Source organism: Corvus brachyrhynchos, unplaced genomic scaffold (assembly GCF_000691975.1).
Source record: "Corvus brachyrhynchos isolate BGI_N302 unplaced genomic scaffold, ASM69197v1 scaffold65, whole genome shotgun sequence".
Lineage (NCBI taxonomy): Eukaryota > Metazoa > Chordata > Aves > Passeriformes > Corvidae > Corvus > Corvus brachyrhynchos.
In genome coordinates this window covers 2,546,173-2,573,495 of record NW_008238365.1, presented here as the reverse complement: position 1 = coordinate 2,573,495, position 27,323 = coordinate 2,546,173, and the positions used below count along the sequence as shown (strand labels likewise).

The following is a 27,323-nucleotide window of genomic DNA, read 5'->3' as shown; positions in this document are numbered from 1 at the left end:
GCAGTCCCCTCCCAAGGCTGGGCTCCGTGGAGCTCAGCAGGTTTTTTCCTTTTGCTGGGAAGAAGTTCCACAGCTCTGGAGAGGAGTCAGGGGAAAGGGAAAGGATTTTCCTTGGACAAATCCACAAAGCTGCCCCATTTGGATGCTCCCTGGTTGTTCTCAGCAGTGCTGTCACGGCCTCAGCACACGAACCACATCATTATTCAACTTTCCTGCTTTCCTTGACCCCGTAAATGACTTTATTACAAGGGAAAAAACCAAACCCTTTTGTTGTTGCTGTGCAGCACAAACACCTGGAAAGGGCAGCTTCCCTTGGGGTGCCTTTTCCCTGGCTGGCAGGAGCGCTGCTTTCTCCGAAGCACCTGTCTGAGCCAGCCTTTCTCCCTCAATGGGAAAGTCAAGAGGAGTGTTCTAATTCCCCTTGATTAGATAAATGTCCGGGGTTCTCCTCTCGTGCACGCCGCAGAAGCGGTGCTGGCAGAGGGAATGAACTGGGCATGGAGTGTGTGAAAATGAACTGAACTCCCCGTTCCTGAGCTGGAATCGAGGCAGGATCTCGGCCCAGCTGCCAGAGGGGACCTGCCCTCGTTTTTCCTGCTGGTTTTTGTGGAGCTTGGCAGCTTTTTTCTATCTTTCAGTGCTTAAAAAACAAAGCAGAACAAGCAGCCAAGCAATAAAAGCTCCCTGGGATGAAGGGGAGGTGTCTGCAGGCAGCGGGATCTGTAGGACAGGAGATGCTGATACTTTAAAAACCTTCCTGTAACCCTTCCAGCAACCTGGCCTGGACATAAATATTTCACTGGAGATAAATGCCTACAAAACAGGCCGTGTCATTCCACGGGAAGCACAGCAGCTGAAATGCATTTTTCATCAGGAGAGCCGGATCAGCATCGGCCAGGAGAAGGAGGGGAGGCTTTAGGGCGGCTCTAATTTGTTGTCTGTTTCCCAAAGACGTGTCTGTACATCATTAATGAACCCCCTGTGTCCTCTGGGACGGGGCCTGGCTTTGCTGATAATCTATAAGAAAACAATTTCCCTTGCAGCTCGTTTCAATTGATCCCGAGTTTTGCGGAACACCTTCGCTGCCTGTTCCCTAATCCGTGCCCTCATTTGGAAATCACTTCAGGAATGTAAAAGCCAGGTTAGATGCAATCAGGCTGTGGAAAGGGTTTTTTTTTTTGTTGTTGTTGTTGAATACAGCAAATTCGTTCCCTTCCTGGGAGAGTTAAATATTTCCCCCTTCCCTTTCCCCTTTCGTTAAGGTGAATCTTGATCTTTGCAGATGCTTTTTCCCCATTCCCTGTGCAAGGAAATCAAAGGGGCTCTGAGAAATCTGTGCATAGGATTTTTTTTTTTATTGTTTTCTTCCCATCCTGGCTCTTCAAAAAGGTGCCTGCAGGTGGAAGAAAATACTACAGAAGTGTTCTAGTCAGGCGAGGTGGCAGCACTTCAGATGTCCCCTGTCCTTCCCGGTCAGAGGGGCTGGAAGGGCAGGGCTGGAACTGCAGAGATGCTGGAGAGATGGGAATGCTGCCCTGGCTCTGCTGCCCCTCTCTGCACATGTTTTATGGCAGAACTTGGCTCCCTAATTGCTCTGGAGCTGATTGTTACCAGCACATAATTGCAGCTTTTATCGATCTCCCCGCCCCGGCCGCTTCCCTTCCCTCCGGCAGGAAGATAAATGGGATGAGCTCCAGCCCTGGCACAGGACAGATCCCAGCAGAGCTGGCTCCGCCAGGGAGGGGCTGGGGAGCTCTCTGTGGCACGTGTGAGACACACAAATGGCTTTTTGAGGGTGTCGTGGAATCTTGGAATGGTTTAGGTTGGCAGGGGCCTTAAATCGCGTCCAGTTCCACCCCCGTGCCATGGGCACCTTCCACTATCCCAGGGTGCTCCCAGCCCCGTCAGCTGGCTTGGATTTACAGATCTGTCCATGGATAGGCTTCAGTTTGGACAGATCTTCCCCTCCTCATCCTGGATGTTCCCCCTCTCATCTTGGATCTTCCATTTCTCGTCTGGGATCTTTCCCTCCTCCTCTTGGATCTCCCCTCTTCATCTTGGATCTCCCCCTCCTCATCCTGCATGTTCCCCTCCTCATTTTCGATCTTCCACTCTTCATCTTGGATCTTCCACTCTTTATCCTGGATCTTCCTGTCTTCATCCTGATCTCCCACTCCTCATCCTGGATCTCCCACTCCTCATCCTGGATCTTCCCCCTCCTCATTCTGGATCTCCCACCCTTTATCCTGGATCTCCCACTCCTCATCCTGGGTCACCCCCTTGGGCTGCAAAGGGATTTTTAGCTCCTGCCATGAACCCTGTGCAGTCTCCTGGGCAACTCTGGTGCTTGTGCAGGCTCTGATTCCCAAAGATCCGCTGCTAAGGCTGCCAAAAGAGGGATTTTCCCAAAGAGTTGTATTCGAGGGGGTTTCTCTTCACCCCCAAGAACCAGAACCGCTGTGAGCATCCTGCTGCATCCCTGGAGCTGCTGAATCATCCCAGCGGGAGGAGGATCCAGGCAGGAGCTGGATTTAACAGCAATTCCCCCAGCAAGGAGAACAGAGCTTCACGGAATAGATTTTTTTGGTTGTTGCTGCTGAAATGCTGTTTTCCAAATTAAAAATAAATAAATGTCTGCTTAAATTCTCATTTAGAGCAACATGGAGTGGTTGGAAAGGAGCAGCCCGGCCTGCCTGCCGCGCTGGCAGAGCTCTGTAATGTCATCTCTCAAATCTGACAGGATGCTGAGTATTCCATTAGATCTGCTGGATGTGTGTGAGCAGCAAAACCCTCCAGAAAACAGGAGTTTGTGTTCATCCAATTATCCTGACACAGTCCTTTGTAGTACTGCTCCACATTCCAATTGCCAAACAAAGTAGATTTTCAAATACCGGATTTTTGAGGGCAGGGAGTGGGAGAATTGTTCTGATTTATTTAATTAAAAAAAACCAAACCAAACCAGAAACAAGTGGTGCTTTATTGTGCCTGCTGCTGATCTAAATGGAGTCGTTTGTAAGGCCTGACTCCCATCATTACGGCTCCAGAATGAAGGATGAGGAGCAGAGGATGCAGTGATCCCTGTTTATCAATTATCCTGGAAAGGGACACGATGCAATTAGGGAGGAGATGCTTCCTGGGGATGCAGCTCAGCCTCTGGATTTTGGGATTGGTTTTCCATCAGGGACAGGGTTGGAGTAGGGTGTTTGTTGGATGGGATCTGGCAGGGATGGCTCTGGGAGAACCTTGGTTAGAAATGTGTCCCTGAAAAATTTCCAGGCCCGGGTGTATCTAAATTATGAATTCCCCATGCCAGAGAATCCTGGAATGGTTTGGATTGGAAGGGATTTTAAAGCCCATCTTGTTCCACCCCCTGCCACCTTCCATTGCCTTCTCCTGGATTTGGGATGTTCAGCACTGGGGAAATCCGTGCAGGCTGCTGTGTCCTGATGGGAAAAGTTGACCTTTCCAAGGATGTCTCATCCCATCCACGGTGCCACCATCAGCCCTGGGGGGGTTCACCAATGCTTGGGAAGCTTTGCTCGGCCTCTAAATTCCCTGTATCGTGCACAAATCAGCTGAGCTGAGCTTTTGTGTGTGTGTGGAGAGTGGAAACATTCCCTGGGGAGCGGATAACGGGATGTGCAGTGGGAATACAAAAATGGGATTATTTTATAAAGCTGCTCCGTCACTGATCGTGCCCCAAAGCACAACCCCAGAGCAGCGACTCAGAGACTGCACAGTCCCAGTCCACACCCTGCCATAGCCCAAATCCAGCCTTGGAAACTTGGAATTGACTGGGTTTTATTGCCTGGTAGGGAATGTTGGCTGGGATTGGGGGGGTTATCCCTGTGTTTGCTCGGAAGAAGCTGGAGAATCACTGCAGGATGGTCTGTCACTATTTTAGTTGAGGCAGAAACAGGTTTTTACCCCTAAAATGTGAGTTTTGGTAGCCCCACGTCCTTTCTTTGATCCACTGATAACACATTTATTAAAATCCTTGAGATCAGGCTGGAAATATCCTGTGATTCCCATCCACGTGGATCTTCGGGGCATCCCAAAACCTGCTGCTTTCTTTTCCTCCTGCTGCACTTGCAGGTGGATTTGGAGTAAAAAGAAACACGAGTTCGATTTGCTTTGACAGCAGCCTGCTGTTAATTAGTTTTCCCTTCTTCAATTAATGAAAAAAGGCAGCTCCCCTGAACAAATTGAAGCTGCTGAGGAGCAGCAGCAGCTTTCCCTCATGAATATTTGTCAGCTAATGCAGCCCTCAGATTGAAGTTATTGCTGCTTTGTTTAAAGAGAAAGCCAAAAGCTGGGAGCAGATGATGAGTGAAGAGCTGCACCCAGCATCTCCCTCAAAGCACCACCTCAGGTGAGCTTCAAGGAGCCTCCCCCTGGCTGAGGCTCCTGCAGCAGCTGTTCCAAACGGGCTTTTTTTAAGCCCAAAAAAGAAGCGCGCACGATTAAAAACCCCCTCGTTAGTTACATGGGTAATTCTTCTTGACAGCTTTGTCTTAGGAATGGGCTCGTTTAGGGATGAAAGGCTGACAAGATGAAGAACACGGGGAGAAAGGGTTTGAAGTGGGAGCCCAGCTGGGTTTCTCCACGGATAAGGGCTGGCTCGTCAGGAAGAGGCTCCCACAAAGTGGTTTGGACACGGAGCTCTCTGCTGGGAGGCTGCTCTTCAACCACATCAGCTCCAGCCTGCCAGGGAAGGCCCTGCTATCCCAGTTCCTGCCAGGGAAGGCTGGATTATCCCAGTTCCTGCCAGGAAAAGCTGGATTATCCCAATTCCTGACAGGGAAGGCCCTGCTATCCCAATTCCTGCCAGGGAAGGCCCTGCTATCCCAGTTCCTGCCAGGGAAGGCTGGATTATCCCAATTCCAGGTGTTTGTGCTGCTTCCAGATGGTTCTGCCAGGTGGGGTTTGTGTCAAACCCTCGGCACAGGGAGCTCGCTGCGGGGGGTTCTCCCTTCAACCACATCAGCTCCAGCCTGCCAGGGAAGGCCCTGCTATCCCAGTTCCTGCCAGGGAAGGCTGGATTATCCCAGTTCCTGCCAGGAAAAGCTGGATTATCCCAATTCCTGACAGGGAAGGCCCTGCTATCCCAATTCCTGCCAGGGAAGGCCCTCTTATCCCAATTCCTGCCAGGAAAAACTGGATTATCCCAATTCCTGCCAGGGAAGGCCCTGCTATCCCCATTCCTGCCAGGAAAAGCTGGATTATCCCAGTTCCTGCCCGTCAAGGCCGGGTTATCCCAATTCCTGACAGGGAAGGCCCTGCTATCCCAGTTCCTGCCAGGAAAAGCTGGATTATCCCAGTTCCTGCCCGTCAAGGCCGGGTTATCCCAATTCCTGACAGGGAAGGCCCTGCTATCCCAGTTCCTGCCAGGAAAAGCTGGATTATCCCAGTTCCTGCCCGTCAAGGCCGGGTTATCCCAATTCCTGACAGGGAAGGCCCTGCTATCCCAGTTCCTGCCAGGAAAAGCTGGATTATCCCAGTTCCTGCCCGTCAAGGCCGGGTTATCCCAATTCCTGACAGGGAAGGCCCTGCTATCCCAGTTCCTGCCAGGAAAAGCTGGATTATCCCAGTTCCTGCCCGTCAAGGCCGGGTTATCCCAATTCCTGACAGGGAAGGCCCTGCTATCCCAGTTCCTGCCAGGAAAAGCTGGATTATCCCAGTTCCTGCCAGTCAAGGCTGGATTATCCCAATTCCTGCTAGGGAAGGCCGGGTTATCCCAATTCCTGCCAGTCGAGGCTGGGTTATCCCAATTCCTGCCAGGGAAGGCTGGATTATCCCAATTCCAGGTGTTTGTGCTGCTTCCAGATGGTTCTGCCAGGTGGGGTTTGTGTCAAACCCTCGGGGCTGGAGGGAGCCTGGGCTGCAGCAGCCAAATCCACATCAGGAAAACAAATTGCTGCTCCCTGGCGTGGGGAGCTGCCTGTTGGGAAAGGATGGGGCTCTTGGAGATGGATGGCATTCTTGTTCCTTTTCCTGGTTTTTCTCCTCTTCTGGTGGAGGTTTGCAGCAGGGAGAGAGTGAATGGTCACACTTGGATGTGGGGCTCCAGATGGATGTGTTTCCCTTTGCCAATAATCTGGGTTTGATTTTGTTTTGCTTGCAATTTTCCTGCTTTTTGGAGTCTGCTGTTTATTCAGACCATGTGTGCAGTTTTTAGGATGTGAGTGCTCCCCTGGAAAGGCTCTGGATATTCCATAATGGATTCATGGAATAAATTCCTGCAGCAGGAAAACCAGGGGGGAGACCACCTCAGCATTTTCCTCTCAGCATCCCGGAAGTTTTTTAGAGCTTCCCTTTTTCCTGTCTCCCATTTTTAGTGTTACAGAGGGATGAGGGGGCTTGGACCCCATTTTTATGCTCAGATTAAACCTCTCCAAAGCCCTAACATGGAAAATAAATCCCTCCTGCTTTGGCGGGGGGGAGAGTCAGGCTAAGTTGGAAGGATGCAGGATGTGGGTGATGCGCAACTTCAGCTTCGTTTTCTCTTTAAAATGAAAACTTCAAAATCCCTGGAGCTCAGCTAAACCTTTTCCTCATCTCTCCTTTGTTTCCAATCCCTGCAGTCAAGAAGCAGATGGAGCTGAAGTCCAGAGGGGTGAAGCTCATGCCCAGCAAGGACAACAACCAGAAGACATCTGTGTGTAAGTTTTTTGGCTCTTCCTTTGCTGTCTTTTCGATAACAATCTCCTGGAACATTCCATCGGACTTGCCAGTAATCTCTAAAACTCTGCCACTCTTACAAGTTCGGGTGCTTTTCCCTCTCTTCCCCCTGCATTTCTGCATCACTTCCTCCTCCTGGTGCTCTGTTCACAAGCATTTACTAACTCCTGGAAGGGGGATGAGGGGCTTGGAGTGTGTGGATTTGGTTGGTTCTGTGCTCCAGGACAGCCTGGGGGTTGTGGCTTTGGGCTCCTTTTAGTGGGGAAAATAAAGAATTTTGGGAATGGGGTTGATGTTATCACTGTAAATGAGGAGCAGGGGTAAGGAACAACACCAAAGAAAAACTTTTCCGAGGCAGTAGCAGCGTCTTCCTTTTTCTACTTGAGTTTTATTCCCTTTTCCCTGCAGAAAAGTCCCAGTTCTGGGTTTAGAGTGCTGCTTTTTCGGCTTCAGTGGTTGTGGTTGGTGGTTGGTGTGTCAGGGGCAGAGCGTCCCCTGTCACTGCTGTGCCTCCCTCTGGTAGGTGGGAAATCTTCCATCTTCCCATCAGGTGCTTCCCAAATCAGGAGCAAAACCTGTGGTTTCTGTCCCTGACTCTTGGGCTCTTGTGGTGACTCTAAAATAAAACAGGAGGGAATCTGCCTTGGAGTTAATATTTTATATTTTATAATATTTTATACTAAGGATTCACGTGGGAGCAGGATGTAGCATTTTTCCAAATGGGTTTTAGGGGAGAGGCTGGAATTGCTCATTTCCTTGCACAGCCCATTACCCCCATCAGAGAGGAGTGGTTTGGATGTTTCATTCTGGTGGATTTTGGATACCAAATCCAGAAAAATGAATGGTCTGGATCTGAATCGTGGCTCAGTGTCTGTCTGGAGTGAGGGGCTCCCTCCCAGCTCCCAGGAGAATGTTTAGAAGCTCTGGATTTTTGGGAGCAAGGCTCAACAAGGTAAAAAACAGCCCCAAAATCTCCAGAGCAGAAAACATTGGGGGCGTGTCCAGGGAAAATTGATTCTGTTTTAAAGGAAAACTCTGAGTCCCGTTCCTGGCTGGGTGATGCATTCCCTGCCAGGAAGAAATTACTTGGGATGAACATCCCAGTGCACTTAACTGAGTGGGAAATTTGGTTGGAAAACACCCCTGGCTTGGCGTGGAGACAGAGGGATGTGTTCGGAGTGGGGTGTCCTGGATTTTGGGGAATGTGGGGGAGGGAGCGATGAATGCTGGCCTGGCTTGAAGTCATCGGTTTAATGAAGTATTGTGGCATTAACAATACACAGAATTCCCATTTCTCCTTCCTGGGAATGGCCTTTGGAGCAGTTTTACCCATTTTTATTGCGCTGAGGCTGAGGAGGACACAGCACCTGCACTTCCCTTGCCAGCAGGTGCTGCCCTGTCCCAGCCCTGCTGCATTTCCGAGGAGGAAAACGTAGGAATTCGTTCCCTCTGCCTGGTTTATCCTCTCCCCAGGGGCAGCAGCTCAGAGCTGCCAGTTCAGCACCTTGGCAGCTCCAGTCTCGTCCTGCTGCTGGCAGCTCAGGCTGGAATAATGGGAATGGTGATGGTGGCCCCATTCCTGCCCATTCCCAGCGTGGTCCTTGTCACCCCCCTGCCCCCCGAGTCTCCAGCTCCTTCCCCGTGCCCTGCTCTCCGTGAGGTCCGGATTTTCAGCCCTGATTATCCCTATCTCAGGCAGCCTTGTGCTCCCACAGGGAATTTCCAGCTGCAGAAGTGCTGATTCCCGAGGAGATGGCGCCAGGAAAATTGGGGCTTTTTGCACGGCTTTATCTGCTCTGTTCCCTGTTGAATTTGCAGGGTTGGCCGTGCCCCTCGTGCTCCCAAACTTCCATGAGCTGAGTCTGCATCCCAGATAATTACACAGGTGGGACAGGCTGCTTAAAGGAATTTCCCATCCCAGAGCAATTTCCACTTGGCTCTGGCTCAAATACCAGAAGTTCAGGAATTCTTGTGTCTCTTGGTAGCACTTCAAGCTGAGCCATGAAATCCTAAAGTCATTAAGGTTGGAAAAGACCTTCAAGTCCCTGATTTATTTTCAGTTATTCCCACCAGCAATGTTTTCTTTCCACGTGCTAAAACCTGGCCTAAAATCCTCCTCCCTGGAAGAATCCAGGTTTAAATCCTGCAGGTCTTGCAGAGGTTTTTGGGTTTGGGCTTGGTTGGTGAGATTAAACCCTGTGTGTTCCGTGTGTCTGAGTGGAGGCAAAATGCAGTGATGTAACAGCTGCTTGTGTTATTGCAGGGGAAAAAAAAAACCACATAAAGATACGGAATTTTGGGGGGTGGTGCTGGTTGTGCTCAGTTTTAGTGGAATGTGCTCGCTTGAATTCCTAATTAAGTGCCTTGTACTGCTCACCATCAGTAAAATTATTGGGAAGTCTTGCTTGAATCACTTCTGGAGGGAAAATAATACAGAGAGAAAAATAATGCAGGTAGAAGAAATAGTTTTAAATTTTAGGTCTTGTTTTGGAGGCTGTTTCTGCCGCTGAATGCAGAGTGTAAATGGGGATATTCCAGGTCCCACAGTGGGAAAATTGTGGTGTTTGGGTTTTACAAAGCAGCATCAAAGTGGCTTTTGTGGTGTTTGGGTGAGGCCCACGTGGAGAGGCCCCATGGGGTTACTGGAAGGGCTTGGATGAAGGAGTGGAAATTCTGTGCGTGTCCAGCTCGGTCAAAATCTGCTTTGCAAAGTCATTTTGGGGGGGGTTGAGCAGTTTTTAGGTCTCAGCCAAGTGTGTGGGAGTTTGTGGATGGGGGGAGGTGTGAGAGTGTCCGTGGTGCTGGGACAGCCCCGGGTGAGGGACACAGGAGCCACCTTGGGCTGGGGGAGAAGCTTTGCTTGGGTTGGGTGGGACACCCTGGGAATGGTTGGTGAGTTCTGGAGTTCTGGGAGGGGTTGTGGACCTGCATCTTCGGAGCTGTTCTGGGGCAGCACAAGGTGGGAAATTGAGGTTTGGAATTCTCCAGGTGGAACGTTTGCAGCTGGAATTGGTCTTTCCCAGGGTCAGGACCTTTTTGCGTGTGGTGTTGCTAAACCTGGGAGTGTTTCATGTCTGGGTCAGTGTCACTGAGGTTCTGGAATCACTTAATCCCTGGGGTTTGGGTGCTCAAGGATCTGTGGGGGTTGGAAATGCAGCAAGACCTGGTTGGGGTGAGCCCTGCACCCCAAAATCAGCTCCCTGCTCTCAGGATTTTTGATTTTTGTAACCTTGCCCAGAAGTTTGCATGGAATAACTCCCAGCCCTGGTGTGACCACACAGATTAACCCTTCAAACCAACTAATTCCTGTCCTTCCCAGCCCTCCTGCCAGGAGAAAGGATCCCCTCCTTTCAGTGTATCTCTCATGCTGAGAAACGTTGGGGCTTTGTCAAAGCTTTTTAGGTGCTGTTTTGTTTTGTAGTTCCACAGTTTGGTGAGAAATTGTCCCTTGGGAATCCTTCAGTGAACTTTTTTTATTAAGAGAGCTAGGACTAAAGAGGATTTTAGCAGCAAATTGCAGTGGCAAACGGAGCCATCGGAACTGGCTGTCACTGAATGCACCTGGAGAAAGAAATGGAAAAAAATCAGGAGAATGACGAGATGGAAAACCAATCCCATGGTTGGGGGAGAGAATTCCTGAGCTTCTAATACAGAAAGGGAGCAGTTCATCCCAATTTTCTGGGATTTGTTGTTTTTCCAGTAACCTTGAAGGGTTCATTTGGGAATGGCACAGCACGGATAAAGCTTTGGGAAGGTGAACACGGCGCTGACAGCGAGTTCTCAGCATGACAAATCCGGTTTAGAACCTTTGGGCTGGCTGCATTTGTGTGCATGTGTGCTCAGAACAAAAGGCAGAGAACAGAAGTTGCTGTAAATGAGCATCTGATCCATCTCCTCCTTTTCTTTCACTCTCCTTAAAAGGGAAATTCCCCAACTCCCAGGATATGGAGATATCTTCCCTCTCCCCCCTTGCTCAGCTTCATCTGCCCTGTTCTCTGCTTCATCTACAGGTGGTTTTAGGTGTTAATGAATCTCCAGCTAACGAGGGATGAACTGGGGTTAGGCCTCAGCAGCAGGACTGACAAACTCTCCTCCAGGGGCTGTGTTTTCCTGGGAATCCGGGGCCTTGTTTTTTCCCAAAGTTTTGAATCCCAGGCTTTGTTTTTATCCGATATGGGAAATAATCACTGGGTGTGACAGCAGTGGCCCACTCTGGGGGGCACAAAAGGGGTGGTCTGGGGGGGGGTTTTGACCATGGGAGGAGGAATTTGCTGTGGAAATGTGATTTTTTATCCAAGGAAGAGCTCACAGGTGTTGGGATGCAGCCCTGGAAGCTGGGGGTGGGCACTTCACAGGTGTGTCTGATCAGGGAGGTTTCACTCTGGACAAGTTCTAGGGGTAAGAAGAGGAGTTGGAGCACTTTTCCTTCACTCCCTCATGGCCTTGGGACATAAAACCCCTTTGTGTCCCTCACCCTGAGGTGAATTTTCGTTCGTTGGGAGCCGCCTGAGCACAGGCGTCACCTCTGTGTGTGTAGGGGGACAGGGAAGGAACCCCAGAGAGGATGGTGGCACCTGGGGACTTCGTTCAGCCAAGCTTTTCCTGTCAGAAGCTGGGATTTGCCTCCATGGGCTCCCTTCCTTCACACTCGGGGATGCATTTGGAATTCTCTGGGCCTGTGAGAGGTGGCAGCAAAGCTTTGGAGCTACAAAAAATCGAGGGATGCCGGGTGCTGCTTGGGTGCTGCTGCCTCCCCACCTGAGTGAGCTTAACGAGGGGTTAGGGGCATGGAAAAGTGGGAATACAATCCCCTGGGAGGCTGTTTTCCATGAATCCATGTCTCTGTCATCTCTGGGCCCTCACACACGGAGGAGAGCTCAGAGCACCAAAGCATCATGTGGGAAAACAGAGCCATGTGTGGGGACAGTCCCAGCCTCATCCCTGCTCCAGCACGGCGGGAAGGGAGGAAAAAAAGGGCCTTAGAAAGGGAATTCCTAAAAAGGGCTTAAAGGGCATCAGAGAGGGGTTAATGCTGAGGAGAAGCTGGGATATTTTTGGGATGGGCAAAAGTTGGGAACCATCAATCCTTCCCTCCTTGTGGGAACACGCCCATCTCCCAGCTGCAGTTGGGGATGCACTGGGGATTCCCCAGTGGATAATTCCCAAATATTGCATGGTCTTGGCTTTATGTGTGTCCAGTGTGGGTGGATTCTCCCCGTGCCTGCCCTTCCCACGCCAGCGCTTCCGTGCTCCCTCCTGCACACCTGAACATTCCTTTTGTACAGGGATGTAAAATGGAGCAAGATCATCCCTCTCCCTATTCCGAGTATTTTCTCCCCTCTCTTCCTTATCCTGTAAGAGGAAAGACTGGAATAAAACCTGGAAAAGCTGAGATGGAGAGAGATTTTTAACTGGAAACGTGGGAATTTTGGGCTGTGCTTCCCCAGGAGCTGGTGTCACCTCGGTGCCACCCTCCTCCTGGCAGTGGCCTTGGGGGCACAGTGTTTGGAATGAGTGCTGGGATTTTTTTCCCTGCAATCCGGCAGCAGGCAGAGGTGGAGCGGGAATGGGGTTGTCTCAGTGCTTCAGCGTCACGGCCGAGAAACACAGTGGTGGTGTTTTGGGTGCAGAGAAAACTGAATTCCCGTGGCAAAATCACCCCTTTGTCCCATATTACCGTGCTGGAATTCCGATTGGAAAGCAGGATTGTGCCAGGGCTGTGGAACCCCCCCAGGTTTCCCCACCCTGAACGCTCCTTTGCGCCTTGGGCAGGTTGGAGAGGGCTGGAAATGGGGAGGCTGAGGATGGAGCTGGGAGGTTTGTCCAGCGCTGGTCACCGCTCCATGGATTTCATGTTTGTTGGCATCGAGGTTGCTTCATAAAATTTTCCATGTTCCAACTAAATGACTTCACTTTAAAACCCTCGACTCGCATTCCCCTCTCCTTTCTCCCTCTCGTTCTGTGCTTGGTTTTTCCCCCTGGGATCACCCACCTGCCTTTTCATGGAGTTGTTTTCTTTGCCTGGCACACTGGGCTGGGCTTGGAGGGGTACGAGGTCACCTTGGAGAGGTGCAGGTGGCGTTTTAATCACAGGAAATGGGCTCTGTAATTGGTGTCCTTCAGCAGAATGAAATACAAAACCAAAAAACCAACTCTTTCCAGAGGTATTTCTGTAGTGGAACGGAGGGAAAGCTGTGTCCCTAGCTGGCATTTCCTAGAAAACACTCGGGTGCATAAACTGAGCGGGATATTTCTTTCCAAAGCCGTTGTTTTTCCGGAGCAAAAAGGAACACATCGAGGTTTTCGAGCTACCAGTTGCCATTTTTCTCGCCACATCCACCAAGACAGCTGCTGAAAGAATGTTTCCTTTGCTATTCTGTCTCTGTATGTGCTGTTTTTTGCTTTGTAGTAACTCAGGTTGGTGTGTCCCAGGGACATAATTTGTGTCCAGACCCTGGGATTCCCGAGAGAGGCAAAAGGATAGGCAACGATTTTAGGTAAGAACCTTTTCCGTGCGTGTTCTGTGCATGCTGCAGAGCTCCTGGCTGTCCCTGGGTGTGCTCCTGGCGTGGGGGGCTCTGTCTGCAGTCACCCTCTGCCCCTCCCAAAATCCTGCCCAGATTTGGGGAACGCGTGTGGAAAACCCTTCACGTGTGTGCTGCCCCACTGAGGGTCTCTAAAGATCTCTCGGAGTATTTTTATCCTTTCCCAATCCATTTTATCCTTTCCCATTGCATCCTTTCCCAATCCAGGCTGTAGAATCCCTGTCTGCTCTCATCCCTGCCCTGCTTAAATGCAGGAAAACTGAAACAGCAAAATAAAAAATCGCTTTTCAAATTAGCTCAAGCCCCAGCACGGCCCTGCCCTCAGAGTATTTGAGGGGACTGAGGTTCCTTGGCACTGAGTCCATGTGGGGCCAGATAATTGGGGTTTATGGAGTTTCAGACAGTGCTGTTATCCCTTTCCAGTTCCCAGTTTTCCCTTGCACAGTGCTGGGATGCCCCAGCCTGCTGGTGGCTGTGGGGAATCGATATTTCATCTCATTTTGCTGGCCAGGGCTGTTTTGCTCATGGAAAGTGTCCCTCAGTTGAACCCCAGTCTGTCAAATTCCCCTCAAATCCAGCAAAGGGGGGAGGGCGGAGGGAAGGGAATTCCCAACAGTCCCTAAATGCCACGGGATGAATTCCCAGCCGCTGCAAACTGGATTGTGTTGCCTCAGTGAACAAAGCAGCTGCAGCAGCAAAGGCTCTGAATCCAAACCACAGAATAAAGAACAGAACTCTCAGCTGATAAAGGAGATTTTTTTTCACTTTATGAGAATGCTGAGCGTGTCGTCTGCTGGGGCTGTGGATGAAATTCCTCCTGGAATGTCACTAAAAACTGGGATTTGGACACAGGGGGAGGCAGAGGGGGAGGCAGAGCCAGTCCCTCCTCCCTTCCCACTGCTGCCTGCAGGGCCAGGGCACGGCTCTGGCCCCAAATCCTGGGATGCACGAGGCAGGACAAGGCTGATGTCCCCTCTGTCCCCTCTCCAGGCTGGGCTCCAGCATCCAGTTCTCCTGCAACGAGGGCTACGACCTGCAGGGCTCCAAGAGCATCACCTGCAAGAGAGTCAGCGACATCATCGTGGCCTGGAGCGACCACCGGCCCGTCTGCAGAGGTGAGGGGGCTCAGCCTGGCTGAATTTTGGGATTTGTGGCAACTCCCAGCTCCTTCACATCCCTTTTCCATCACCCATCCTGCCCTCAGGTCACAGAATTCCAGAGTGGTTTGGGTTGGGAGGGACCTTAAGGACCATCCTGTTCCTTCCACTATCCCAGGTTGCTCCAGCTTGGCCTGGGACACTCCCAGGGATGGGGCAGCCTGAGGGGGCTCAGCTTGGCTGGATTTTGGGATTTGTGGGAATTCCCAGCTCCTTCATGTCCCTTTTCTCACCCATCCCTCCCTCAGGTCATCCCTTGGCAAGGTCAGAGAATTCCAGAGTGGTTTGGCTTGGGAGGGACCTTAAGGAAAATCTTGTTCCTTCCACAATCCCAGGCTGGCCTTGGACACTTCCAGGGATGGGGCATCCATGATTTCTCTGGGAAACCTTTTCCAGGGCCTCCCCACCCTCACCTTAAAGCCTTGTTCAGCCCCTCAGTCCCTGTTTCTGCACCCCCTTCTCCCCCCACAGACTCTTCCACGAATTTCCCAGCTGTCCCTAAATCCCCCCCCTTCCCTCTCTCCTGAACATTCCTTTTGTGCAGGGATGTAAAATGGAGCAAGATCCCTCTCCCTATTCCAAGTATTTTCTCCCCTCTCCTCCTTATCCTGTAAGAGGAAACTGGACTAAAACCTGGAAAAGCTGAGATGGAGAGAGATTTTTAACTGGAAATGTGGGAATTTTGGGCTGTGCTCCCCCGGGAGCCTCATCCTGTGCCATGAGCCATCAGGGAATGGAGGGTTTTTTTTCCATGGAATAAACATTAATGCCCATTTTGCCCTTGGCCATTTTGTTTTCATTCCCTCTCTGAAATGTCACATTGTGATATTTGTAATGCTAATAAAGAACAACTTGTAATATTTTTAATTGAATCCCTTTAAAGCTCTTAAAGTCATAAATAGGGTTTTTTTTTCCCCCCAGTTCTTTCTTTCTTTAATTTCATCTGCAGATTTTTTCAGGGCCTTGGAATCCCATCTAATTCTTGAAACAAGCCTGGAATAAATTGAATCAGTGTAAGAGGATATTTGGCATAAATATGTGACACTATAAAGGCAATTTATGGTGTCCTCCTGCAAGAGATAAGAAAGGATTTGCCTGCATTATTCTGTTTCTGTGAACCAACTTAATTTTTTTAGCTGCTGACTCTCATGTTTTTGGGTTTTTTCTTCTTTTTAAGAAGTTCAATTTATTTCAGCTTTCTGCCACATTTTTCCCCCCGCCAGTTTGTTCCATTTTTTCATTGGGTTTCTCTCAAATTCCAGAGTCAGTCTCAGATTTTGACCTCTTGGGCTGTGATAATTCCTTAATCCCATTGAGCAAACTTTGGGGGAAAGTTCTGCAGCTTCCCCATCTACAGCAGATTCCCACTGGATCCTGGCAGAGTCACTTAGTCCCACTTGAAAAATGGGAAAAATGGGATTTACCCTCTTTTTTACACTGTGGGAGCTCTAGTATGAGGCAGGAGTGGTTTAGGATCCTGGATAAGTGACCTCAGCTCCTTCCTGAGCTGCTTCCCAGCCATTCCCAATGTTCCCTGTGCAGCCAGGAGATGATTTTTCCATGTTTTACAGGAAAAAAAACAAAAACCCTTGCAGATTCCACATGTATGTGCAAATCCATCTCCTAAATTAAATTATAAATTGAAATAAATTACTAAATTTCAAAAATAAATTAATTTCAGGGCTCCACCACAGCAGCAGAGAACATTTCCAGAACCAGGATGTTTTTCCCCACATTCCTTTTGTGGAATATTTCAGCTAAATATTACATCAAAGGCATTCCACAGGCAAAATTTTCCCTGCTTAAGCACTTTTTCCCACTTTTCCTTTACCTGAGATGTTTTGAAGATGCAGAGCTGAGTTGCCACCTTGGTTCTGAGCCCACAGAAGGAAACCAGCTGATAAATTCTTAATAATGACCTAATAAATCCTCTCCATGCAGCGTTTTGGGGGTTTGATGTGCAGGAGGAAAGGGAATGGGGCTTTTTGGGGACATCAGGAAGGAATTGTGTCATTCCTGGTCTCCCTCTGTCCTGGATGGGGAAGGATTTTTGTGAGGAAAAAAGGAGTGAGGGAAGGAAATAAATCAGCGTGAGCAGTAGAGGGGGGTTGGTTGTTGGTCTGAGGGGAGATGGGAGCAGGGTTTGATGGGATCAGGATTTGATGGGAACAGGGTTTGATGGGATCAGGATTTGATGGGAACAGGGTTTGATGGGATCAGGGTTTGACGGGATCACTGATGGGATCAGGGTTTGATGGGATCAGGGTTTGATGGGATCACTGATGGGATCAGGGTTTGATGGGATCACTGATGGGATCAGGGTTTGATGGGATCACTGATGGGATCAGGGTTTGATGGGATCAGTGTTTGATGGGATCACTGTTTGATGGCCCCACTCCTCACGGAGAAATCCTTCATTTTTGTGCCGCGGATGCAAAAAAGGAGCCGTTTAGGCCGCGCAAACAACGATTGTTTTCATTTTTGCCTTCTCCCACTTCCATACCGAGCTCACCCCTTCTCCCTCCCCGCTGGAAGGGGGTCCCCCGGTGCTGAGTGTGCCCCGTTTGTGTCCCCAGCCAGGATGTGTGACACGTACCTGCGCGGGCCCAGCGGCGTCATCACGTCCCCCAACTACCCCGTGCAGTACGACAACAACGCCTACTGCGTGTGGGTCATCACCGCCCTCAACCCCGCCAAGGTGGGTCCTCAGAACAGCCCTTTGTGCCCAGGCTGGTGGTGGGAAGCTCTGCAGATCCAGGGAGGACGAGTTTGTGGTGTTCCGTGGAATTCCAGGCTCGTGTTTCATGGGATTCCAGGCGGGTTTGGGTTGGGAGGGAGCTCGAAGCTCATCTTGTGCTGTGGGTAAGGATGTCTTCCACTAGGCCAGGCTGCTTCAGCCAGGCCTGGGACACTGCCAGGGATCCAGGGGCAGCCACAGCTGCTCTGGGAATTCCATCCCAGCCCTCCCCAGCCTCACAAGGAGGAATTTCACCCCAATATCCCATCCAAACCCGCTCCCTTTCAGTTCAGAGCCGTTGTTGAGGAGAATTGTTGATTCCCCAGAGCCGTGGAAGGAGGAGATGAGCAAAGGGGGTTCTTTGTCCTGGTGTTTTATGGAACAGAAGTTGGAAGGGGTTTGGATGCTGGGCTGTGGTGGGGAAGGGGGGGAGGGCCGCCAGACATCCAAAGACATCCAAGCACCTCCAGACACCTCCAGACACCTCCAGACACATCCAAACACCTTCCACCATGCCAGGCTGCTCCAAGCCCCTTCCAGTCTGGCCTTGGACACTTCCAAGGAGGGAGCAGCCACAGCTTCTCCAGGAAACCTTTCCCAGCCCCTCCCCACCCTCACATTAAAGCCTTGTTCATCCCCTCAGGCTCTGCTTCTCTCCCCCAACAGACTCTTCTCTGTGTTTCCCACCTGTCTCTAAATCCCTGCCCTTCCCTCCCTGCTGAGCACTCACTTTGTTAAGGGCTGTAATTAAAAGTGAGGGTAATTATTTGTAATCGAAGCCCCTTTGATACCTCGTGTGGAGGGTGGGGAGGTGCTCGAGCAGCCCAGCAAAGCAGCTCTTGGGGCAGGGCTCCTTGGGGCAGGGAGGCTGTGCCAGGAATGCTGATTATTCCCAGTTTTTTGACTGTGGCTGGCCCTTGCCCAGCAGGATTTCAGCCCCCAGGGTCAGAGGAGGGAGGTTTGGGTCTATCTCGTGCTATTTATGCACTGGTACAAATTTATTCACATTTATGCACTGTTACAAATTGAAATACTTTTTATATATATATATATATACATACACCTTAAATACCTAAAGGATTGAAAGTCTGTACCAGGTGTGACTCCAGTGTGTGGGGAGAGAAGGAGTTGTGGCTGCCCTGGCCTGGGAAAGATCAATCCCTGTCCATTTCCCCTGGCAGTGGGAATTGAGTTGAGGGCAGTGTTTGGTGCCTCACAGCTTTTTCCAGTCTCAGCCCTTGTCTCTCCTGCAGCTCTGGCACAGAAGAACAGAAATTACTCTGCTGTGTAGCTCAAAGGGCCCTTTCTGAGGTGACAGAAGGTGACAGGCTTTGTTCCTTTGAGCGTCTGGATCCCTGCAAACATCATTCCGTTCGTTCTGGAGGAATCCCGAGCCTGCCGAGCCTCCGAGCTCCCATTTACTCTCCCAGGGATGATCCCTTGCCTCTGGACATTCCTGCAGGCCCCTGATGCAAGCAGGCAATCTCACGGACTCACAGGATCTCCTGCTTGTAGCTGGGAATTGTTGGGAAGTGCTGGCAGCTCTGATGGGACCCTTTCCCTTCCCTCCAGAGCAGGGGCAGGATGGAGGAAGAGCCTGTGGGGTTCTCCCTCCCTGCTGAGCTCAGGCCGAGCCTTCAGCCAGCACAGATCCCGATTTCCTGAGGAACATCCCTCCATTCCCATTCCCAGGCAGGGTGTGGCTCAGGGCTGTCATTATCCATGCTTTGGCTTCACGGGAGCCTGGAAGTGACCCGGATTTTGGGAGATGGAGTGTGGAACCAGGAGATCTTTCAGTGCTGCTTTATTGGGAGGGGTTTAGTGGTTGATGAGCCCCAGGATTCATCAGGGAAGGGGAGGACACTGGAGTGTTCCCTGGGTATCCAGGGGCTGGAATTCAGCACAGCTCGGGCTGTGGGGGGTGTTTTATCCTTTTACGTTATTTTTGAACCTCTTTGTCTCCAAAAATCACCAACATCCAGTTTTTGTGTGGATAAAACAGCACTTGGAGAGCTGGGTGCAGACATTTCCTGGGTGTTTCATAGGATACCACTTCCATTTGGGTTTCCTGCTACAAATTATGAAGGAGGAGATGGAAATCACGAGGAAAATACACCGGCCCAGTGTTCCACTGACCCTTTTGTGGTGAATATTCAGGTCTAGCCTTCAGCTCTCTGTTCCTTTGCTTTCGTGCCAGTCTTGTGCCCAAAGTTTTCCTGCTTTTCCATCAGCAGTGTGATGGGAAAAGCTTCTCCTCTGACCTTCCTGGGCAGAACTCTGTGATTTTTCCACGGGAACTTCTCCTTGGAGGAAGTTTCTCCTCTTCCCCTGCTTGGTTTCTCCCTCAGCTTTGAAGCCTGAGTCATAACAAACACAGAATCTACAAGTCCTGACCCTTCCCTAAATCATAAAGGGGATTGGAATTGGTCAAATCCATTCATTCCAAGACTTCCCAGCTTGGATCAGAGATTCTACAGCACAAGGAAGTGCAGGTGCTGCTCCATGGGCTGCCCATCATACACTGAAATCTGGATTGGTGACATCAGCAGCCTTCCTTCCATTCCTTTTCCTTTGAAATGATAAATGGTTTAATTAATTTAATTAATAGTGTCAGTTTGTAAAGGGTTTTTTGGGTTTCAGTGTCATTTACAGGGAGGGAAAAGCTCTCCTGAAGCAGGGAAGTAAAGCACCAACTCCTTGGGAAGGGCACAGCTCTCCCTGCAAGTCCTGACCCTTTCCTAAATCATAAAGAGGACTGAAATTGGTCAAATCCATTCATTCCAAGACTTCCCAGCTTGGATCAGAGATTCCACAGCACAAGGAAGTGCAGGTGCTGCTCCATGGGCTGCTCATCATGCACTGAAATCTGGAGCAAATCAGCAGCCTTTGTGTGAAGAGATTCCATTCCTTTTCCTTTGAAATGATAAATACCTCATTAATTTAATTAATAATGCCGGTTTACAAAGGGTTTCTTGGTTTTAGGTGTTTCATGCTGGAAGTTTGATTTACAGGTGGGGAAAAGCTCTCCTGGAGCAGGGAGGGTTGGGAGGAGAGCAGCAGCTCCTCTGGGAAGGCCACAGCTCTCCCTGCACGTCCCTCAGGGATGATCCCAGCGTTTCCCATCCTTTCCAGGGAAGGACTGGGGATGAATTACTCCCAATGCCAATGAAATACTTGGGAATAAGGAGCGTTTTGTGCCTGAGCTGGAGCTGCTGAAGTCGCTGTAATCTTTTTATTGACTCCAGTGGTCTTTGGATCAGGTCCTGCTCCGTGGAGCTTTTAATAGGAGCAGTGGGGAAGGCAGGGAGCTGAATTTAGGACTCATTTGCAAGTCCTCTGCTCTGTCTTTGGCAAAGAACCCAGAGATCCACTGAGCCCCATAATCCCCTCCAAGTTTGCTGGGAATTCTGCATCCACAGGGCCGAGGGCTCCTCACTGACAAGTTGGGATTATTTCCTGTGCAGAGGGGGGGACATCAAACCTATTTGGGGGATATTCTGATTTTTTTTTAGCTGGTCCCTGGTGCCCTGGGAATTAATTCCAACCACAATGGGAAAAATAAATCACTGGGGAGCTGAGAAATGCATATGGTAATTGGGGGAATTTGCATAAAAGCTATTTCTGGCCCTTTCTTGACAGAATGGATGTTGCTGGTTGAGGTTTCTCCTGGGGTTATTCTCACCTGGAGCCAAAAAAAGCCCTTCCCAAGCTCACTGATGGAGGAAGGGCCCCTCTAGGGGATGATTTATTCCAAATGGAGGGGGAAATTCTGGAGCTTGGAGAGCGGGGAGATGAGGAACGTGCTTTAGGACAGAACTGCACGAGCTGCTGTTCTCCTGGAGGGAATTCTTGTGGATTTTCCTCCTCGGGATGTCACTGCACTTCCAATCACTTTGGTGGCACAAAGCTTTGGAATCACGAGTCCCATCCCGTTTCCCTGGCTTTGCTCATTGCTCCCTGTCACTTCAGCAGCTCCAAGTTTGGGGGTGCTGGTGCCTCTCTGGCTGTTTAATGAATCAGTAAATTATTCCCAGCTTTCAGAGCAAAAACAAAAACAACCCAGGAAAATGGGGAAATAAACACAATATTCAGCACCCAACTCTTGAGCCACAAGTGTGCTGGGATGTAATTAGTTGTTTAATTAGGGTCAGACTGCTCAGGATGCAGCTTCCTTGAGTGGCTGCTTGAACTAATGGTGTGTGCAGCTCTGCAGCTCGCTGTTCTCTGGATTAATTACATTATTCCAGCGTTTCATGCTTTGGTGACAGCCTGCACAGGTTAATGTTTGGGTACTAGACACAAATTAACAGGGCCAGAGTCATCTAAAGGATCACCCTGTTTCACCATCCTGGGCCTTCGGGGAAAAAAACCCTTTTCAGAATGGCTAAAATCTCTAAATTTGTTTTTCTGTGCCTTGAAAAATGTTGTGTTCATCTGTAGAAGAGAAAACACAGGACAGCTCAGCCTGAGCTGTATAAACACCTTTTTTTTTTTACTTTTGGGTTGAACTTTGGGGTTTTTATCCCCCTGGGAATCCACACGTGCTCAAGTTTTGCAGGAGGTGCTGCTTACAAAGGCAAGAAGTGACCAGAGGAAGATTTTGGGTTCCCTGGGCTTCGGTTCCTTGCCCCAAACTGAGGTGGAGAGGGACACCGAGGCTCTGAGGTCCTCAGCACGCACCTGGTTCCTTCTCCTTCATGACTTCTGATGATTTTTGTGTTGTGTGAAGCAGCTGAAATGGGGATCAACCCACATTTGGTGATTGAATCTGTTAATAGTCAGGAAATTTAATGTATTTATGAAGGTCTCGTGCATCTGAGTGTTTCTGTGCCTTTTTTTTTTTGCTGGTCAGGTAAAGAGTCCAAGAAACAAAAACTCTGCTGATTTCTGCTGATGGGGGGTGTGAAGCACTTGTTTAATTTAATTAATCTCTTCCTTTTCTGGTTGTTCAGCCTGTCCCGGGCTGGGTTAAGGACTCTGCCCCTAAATCACATTTGAAAAGCAGAGATTCCCAAAGCAGCTGAGAGCCTTGGAGCACAAACTTCCATGGGAATTCTGCTCCTGAATGATGCAGAGAGGCTGCAGAAATCCTGTGGGGGCCAAAGTCTGGGTGGAGAAGGAGAGAAAAACCAGGGAACAAGGATGTGATGATGCTGGGGATGGTGTTTGCAGACAGCTGGAGGCAATTCACATAAATCCGTGAATTATCTCCTGCTCTGACCCTGAACCAGGAGAATTTCCTGAGCCACAAAGCAAAAGACTCTGCATTTACTTCATGCCTGTGTGCACATCCAAATCCACCTCCAGAATTCCAGCTCTGGGGAGGGAAGGGGTGGGAAAAGGCACGTTGGAATCCCAGCACACGGATATTGTTATCAGCCAAGTCAGCAGGGCAAGGAGAGATAAGGCAGAGGTGATTCAAATCACCCAGCAAAATCCAAGCTGGGCACTTTGGGGGATGTCCTGGAGATTTTGATGCCCTTGGAAGCAGCTCCTGGACAGAGCAAGGGATCCACGAGCAGGGCAGGGGTTGGTGTTAATTGTGCTAATTGTGTTAATTGTGCCGCGTCTTTGGCAGGTGATCAAACTCAGCTTCGAGGAGTTCGAGCTGGAGAGAGGCTACGACACCCTGACAGTGGGGGACGGAGGCCAGGTCGGAGACCAGAAATCCGTGCTTTATGTGTGAGTAACAATTCCCGGGAAATCCTCCTGGGGGAAGCCTGGCCACGTGCAGCTGCGGGGCTGGGATCTGCCCCTGCTGTCCCTCTGCGGTGGTTTTTGGGCTGCTTGGCATTTCTGGGACAGAAAGTTCTGCCCTCTGTGTTTCCCTCCCCCTCAGGGAGAGGCTGAGGCTCTCCGGGGAGCTGAGAAAAGCTGGGATACAGAAGGAAAAGCAACGCAGGCACACACCAGGAGCTGTTTGGATCTCTGTCTCCTGCTGCCATCAGTTTGAGTGTAAATCCAAGATCTTGGAGTGACATCCCAGCATTTCACACCCAGGGTGCATTTGGGGAAACGAGGCTGCTTCCAGGCTGGGATTTGGGATTTTTGCATCCTCTGCTTGCAAATCTGATGTTCTCTGGGGGGTTCTTCAGCACAGGGAACTCACAGATGGTCCTGCTTTCCCTCCAGGCCTCTCCAGAACCACTCCAGCAAAGCTGTTGTGCTCTGGCAACTGATGGAGAAATTTGTTGTATTTTTTTATTCTTCCTCTTCTCTTGTTTTTCCACGTGAAGCAGCTTCCCACTCCATTTTCCCATATCAGCACTTCCTTGTCTTTCCCAAACCTCCGTTTCCCTGAGGTTTTGTTCCTTCCCAGCACATGGACAGGGGTGGGCCTTGGTCAGGAACCCCAGCCTGGAACACACAGAAATGTGAAGGCTGATTATTGCACAAGTGTAATTAAAGTGTCCCAGGACACTTCACAGCTGCTTGGTCAAAACCTGCAGATCCCTGGAAGAAATTCCTGCCATCAGTTCCCATTCCTTCCCTTTTGGTTTGCCTAAAACTCACGAAGATTTTCCTTTGATTGGATTTTAATCATTCCATGTTTTTTTCCCACTCTCTGTTATCTCCTCAGCCCTTTGCTGATGCAGATTTGGAATGTCTGTGACTGAGCAAGGTGCAGTGCCTGGAATCTTTTCCCAGAAGCTTCCCAGTAAACTGCTGGTGCTAATCCCAGCAGGAACATTTATTTGATTATAATCTGGGAGGATAAGTTGGAAGGCAGTGAAATGGGAGAGAGCTGTGAAAACCACAGTGGTGATTAATGTGCTTGAAAGTCCAGGGATCACTTTTCCCAGAGTTTGCTGCCCACTGTCAGCTGGATTCCCAGATCAGGAATAACATCTGGATGCAAAGTGTGGTTACTTTGGAGGAATCAAAATGCAGAAACTCCTGTCAATTCCAATTTTCTTCCTGCTCTTCACTTCTTGGCTGTTGAGGAGCTCAGTCCTGCTGCCTTTCCAATCAAGGAATGCACTTGTGGAGTGAGTGGAGTTGCACAGCAGCAGATTCCATCCCAAACGGAGCTGGGAAGGACCATTTGTTTCCAGGCTCATTCCCACCGCTGGAAAATGGGAACAGAGCAGATTGTTAGGCTGAGCTGCCTGATTTGCAGAGAGGATTTGATTTCCTGAAGTAACAAGCACCCAAATCAATCACCCAGCTCGTTAAAAGTGGGGTGGCAGAGGATGTGGAGAGCTTTGAAGCAGCTTTTCCTGGAGGTTTTTCCTCTTGGAATGTTCCTCATTCCTGCCTGGCTGCTGCTTAAATAAATAACTTGAGAATCAACAATGATGCTCCTGAACATCTCTGGGATGCAAAACAGGCACTAAAACAAGATCATTGCTTCATTCTCAGCACCCTGGGATCAATAAAACTCCTGCTGCAGGTCAGAGCAGAAATCACAGAGCAAAGGCGGGGGCAGAGCTGGGAGAGCTTTGCTGAGATTGGGAGAGATGGTTCTGATTCCAGGGAAAAACACACTCTGGATTCCAGGAGAGCTTGAGCAGTGGCTGCTGCAGGTGTCCCTGTCCCTGGGGCCTGTGAAATCTCAGGGATGGGGAGGAGAGGTCTCTGGATGGTCCCATTTCCCTGGGATACCTGTCCTGGGAAGGAGCTGGCACTGGGCAGGGAGCGGAGTTGATGTCACCTGCAGCCAGCAGGTGACACAGCCCTTGGAGCTGTCACACAATCCTGGAATGGGCTGGGGCAGAAGGATCTTAAAGGATCTTAAAGCTCATAAAGCTCCGCCCGTTCCATGGGCAGGGACGCCTTCCACTGTCCCAGGCTGCTCCAACCTGGCTTTGGACACTTCCAGGGATGCAGGGGCAGCCACAGCTTCTCTGGGCACCCTGTGCCAGGGCCTCCCCACCCTCCCAGAGAGGAATTTCTTCCCAATATCCCAGCCAGTTCTCCCCTTGTCCAGCTTGAAGCCATTCCCCCTTGTCCTGGCACGCCAGTTCCTGATGCAGAGTCCCTCTCCAGCTCTCCTGCAATCCTGGCAGGTGCTGGCATTTCCAGCTGAACATTCCCAGCTCTCCCAGCCTGGATCCAGTCCCTTTATCAACTCCACATCCCTGCTCTGGACTTGCTCCAGCAATTCCACGTCCCTCTAACGTTGGAGCCTTTCAAGTGCTGCTGTTGTACCTGGGGCCAGGCACAACGCAGAGCTGAACACGGGGATGAATTTGGGTGTATTTAAACACCACAGAAAAGAGAAAAAACCCTCTTGTCCCTCTCCACTTGCACTTAATTTCTAAATTTCTCGCAGATAATACCTCAGCTGGAACAGGATAATCACAACATTAAACACAGGCAACACAACAGCCCTGCTCCTGGAATAATCGTCCTGCCCACGCTGTTCCCTTTCCAGGAGTGCAGGGAAGGGAGGGAGCTGAGCTCCACGTGGGCATCTGCCTGTGGAAAAGATGCTCGTGTGGGTGGGGATAAAGCTCTAAAGCTGTGTTGAACCACACCGAGGTGATTAATCCCAGAGGCTGAATGAGCCTCATTAACAGGGAGGGATCTGTGACATCTCCCTAAATCTCCTCAGCCCTCCTGGGAGGATCCTGAGGGGAGGGCAGAGCGCTGATCCTGCCGGGATTAGTGGCACTTCTGAAGGGCTCAGAGGGTGTTCAGCAGATTTGGGGCTTGTGCCTTGTCTGCCAGGTGCTTTTATGTTTTTTAGATCCTTGCAGAAGCTTCTCTCAGGGCGGAAATGCAGCAGGGAATGGGTGGGAAGCAATTTTTTGTAGCACTGGAAACTGCTGCGAGGGCAGTTGGGAGGATTCAGTCGGTCAGGGCGCAGTTTGGGTTCTGGGACTTTATTTGTTTGCTGATGTTTTGCCTCAGCCAGCAGGGAAACGATTCCTTTTGCTGCTGGATGATCTCTTGCAATAATGGCAGTGAGTTGTAATGATTGCAGCAAGGGTGGTGGGAGAAGATTCACTGTGGGGGCAGAGTGCAGGGCATGAGAGGATTTTCATCAGACTTGAAAATCCCCCAGTTTTTTGGACAGTGGAATCTTTCCCCAGGAACTTTGCAGTAAATTTTCTTTGTTTTGGGATGACTCTTAATTAGTTTGGCATTTTTCTGCTCCTGCAGAGGCCTTTATTTGAGGATGGGTGAGTCTGAGGACACTTCAAGGCTGTTGATCTGCTGCTGTTGATGTTTTTTGCAGCCTGACGGGCACCACTGTCCCCGACCTCATCGTCAGCACCCAGCACCAGATGTGGCTCCTGTTCCAGACCGACAGTGTCAGCAACCTGCTGGGCTTCAAAGCCACCTATGAAGGTAATCCAGGCTCCTCTTCCCAATTCCCACGTTTCCAAAGGATCAGGGACGAGCTGAGTGCAGTGATTCAGGAGAAGAAGGAGCTTCTCTAAAGAAATCGAAGCTCTGGAGGTTTTTTTCTCCTTGAGAGGAGCTTTGCTGGTTCCTTTCCCATCCAGGCTGGCTGGGTGGGGACTGTCCCATTGCCTTTTCGTGTTTTCTTGGAAAAGAGTTGGGAATCTCAGCTGACTGCCTGTGGGAAGGGAGGGGATGGGGGAATCCATGGTTCCAGCAGAGCACTGGTGTCAAATGCTTTAAACTGGGACTAGGCTGGAGTGTTTTGAATAAAATAAAAGTTCATCCTGGGGTTTTTTTCAAAGAAACTCACGGAATGCAGCAAGATGCGAGTGCTCCAGTCTGGCCTAAGCTGCTGTGTTTGCTGTTGTCACAGGTGTTGGCAAAAACAGGGAAAATGTGAGGGGAGAAGTGTCCCTGGGAGCTGCTGGAAGTGCCCAGCAGGAACATTCAGCTCTGGATCCTCCAGGCCCCAGATGCACATCAGCCCTCGGTCGTTTTTGAAGGGTTTCCCGTGGCTGTCCCTGCTCCAGGGGGTGCCAGGGCCTGGCCCTGGGGCTGCTGCTGCTGCTGAGGGAGCTCCGGGAGCAAATCCCAGGAGCCTGAGGGACCTGAGCTCCTGGAAGACCCAGCTGGAGCAAATACAGCATGGGCAGGGAGCCTGGGGGGGAACAGGTCCTGATGCTGGGCTTTTTACAGGATTCCAAGATGTTGAGGTGTTTGCACGGAGTCTGGGATATTTTACAGGATTTCAGGGATGCTGGGATAGTCCACAGGGTTTCAGGGATGCTGAGTTATTTACAGGATTGCAGGCATGCTGGATTTGTACAGGATTGCAGGGAGACTGGGGTG

General features: G+C 50.3%; 1 protein-coding gene across 1 annotated transcript in view; it reads left to right on the top strand.

Annotated features, from left to right (window-relative positions):
- CSMD2 (CUB and Sushi multiple domains 2) overlaps nt 1–27,323 on the top strand; it is a 304,492-nt gene that overhangs the window by 133,447 nt on the left and 143,722 nt on the right. The window contains 6 exon segments of the mRNA XM_017736114.1: nt 6,585–6,662; nt 13,091–13,178; nt 14,217–14,341; nt 16,960–17,081; nt 22,699–22,802; nt 26,305–26,417. Of these exon segments, the coding sequence (XP_017591603.1) occupies nt 6,585–6,662; nt 13,091–13,178; nt 14,217–14,341; nt 16,960–17,081; nt 22,699–22,802; nt 26,305–26,417 (630 nt within the window).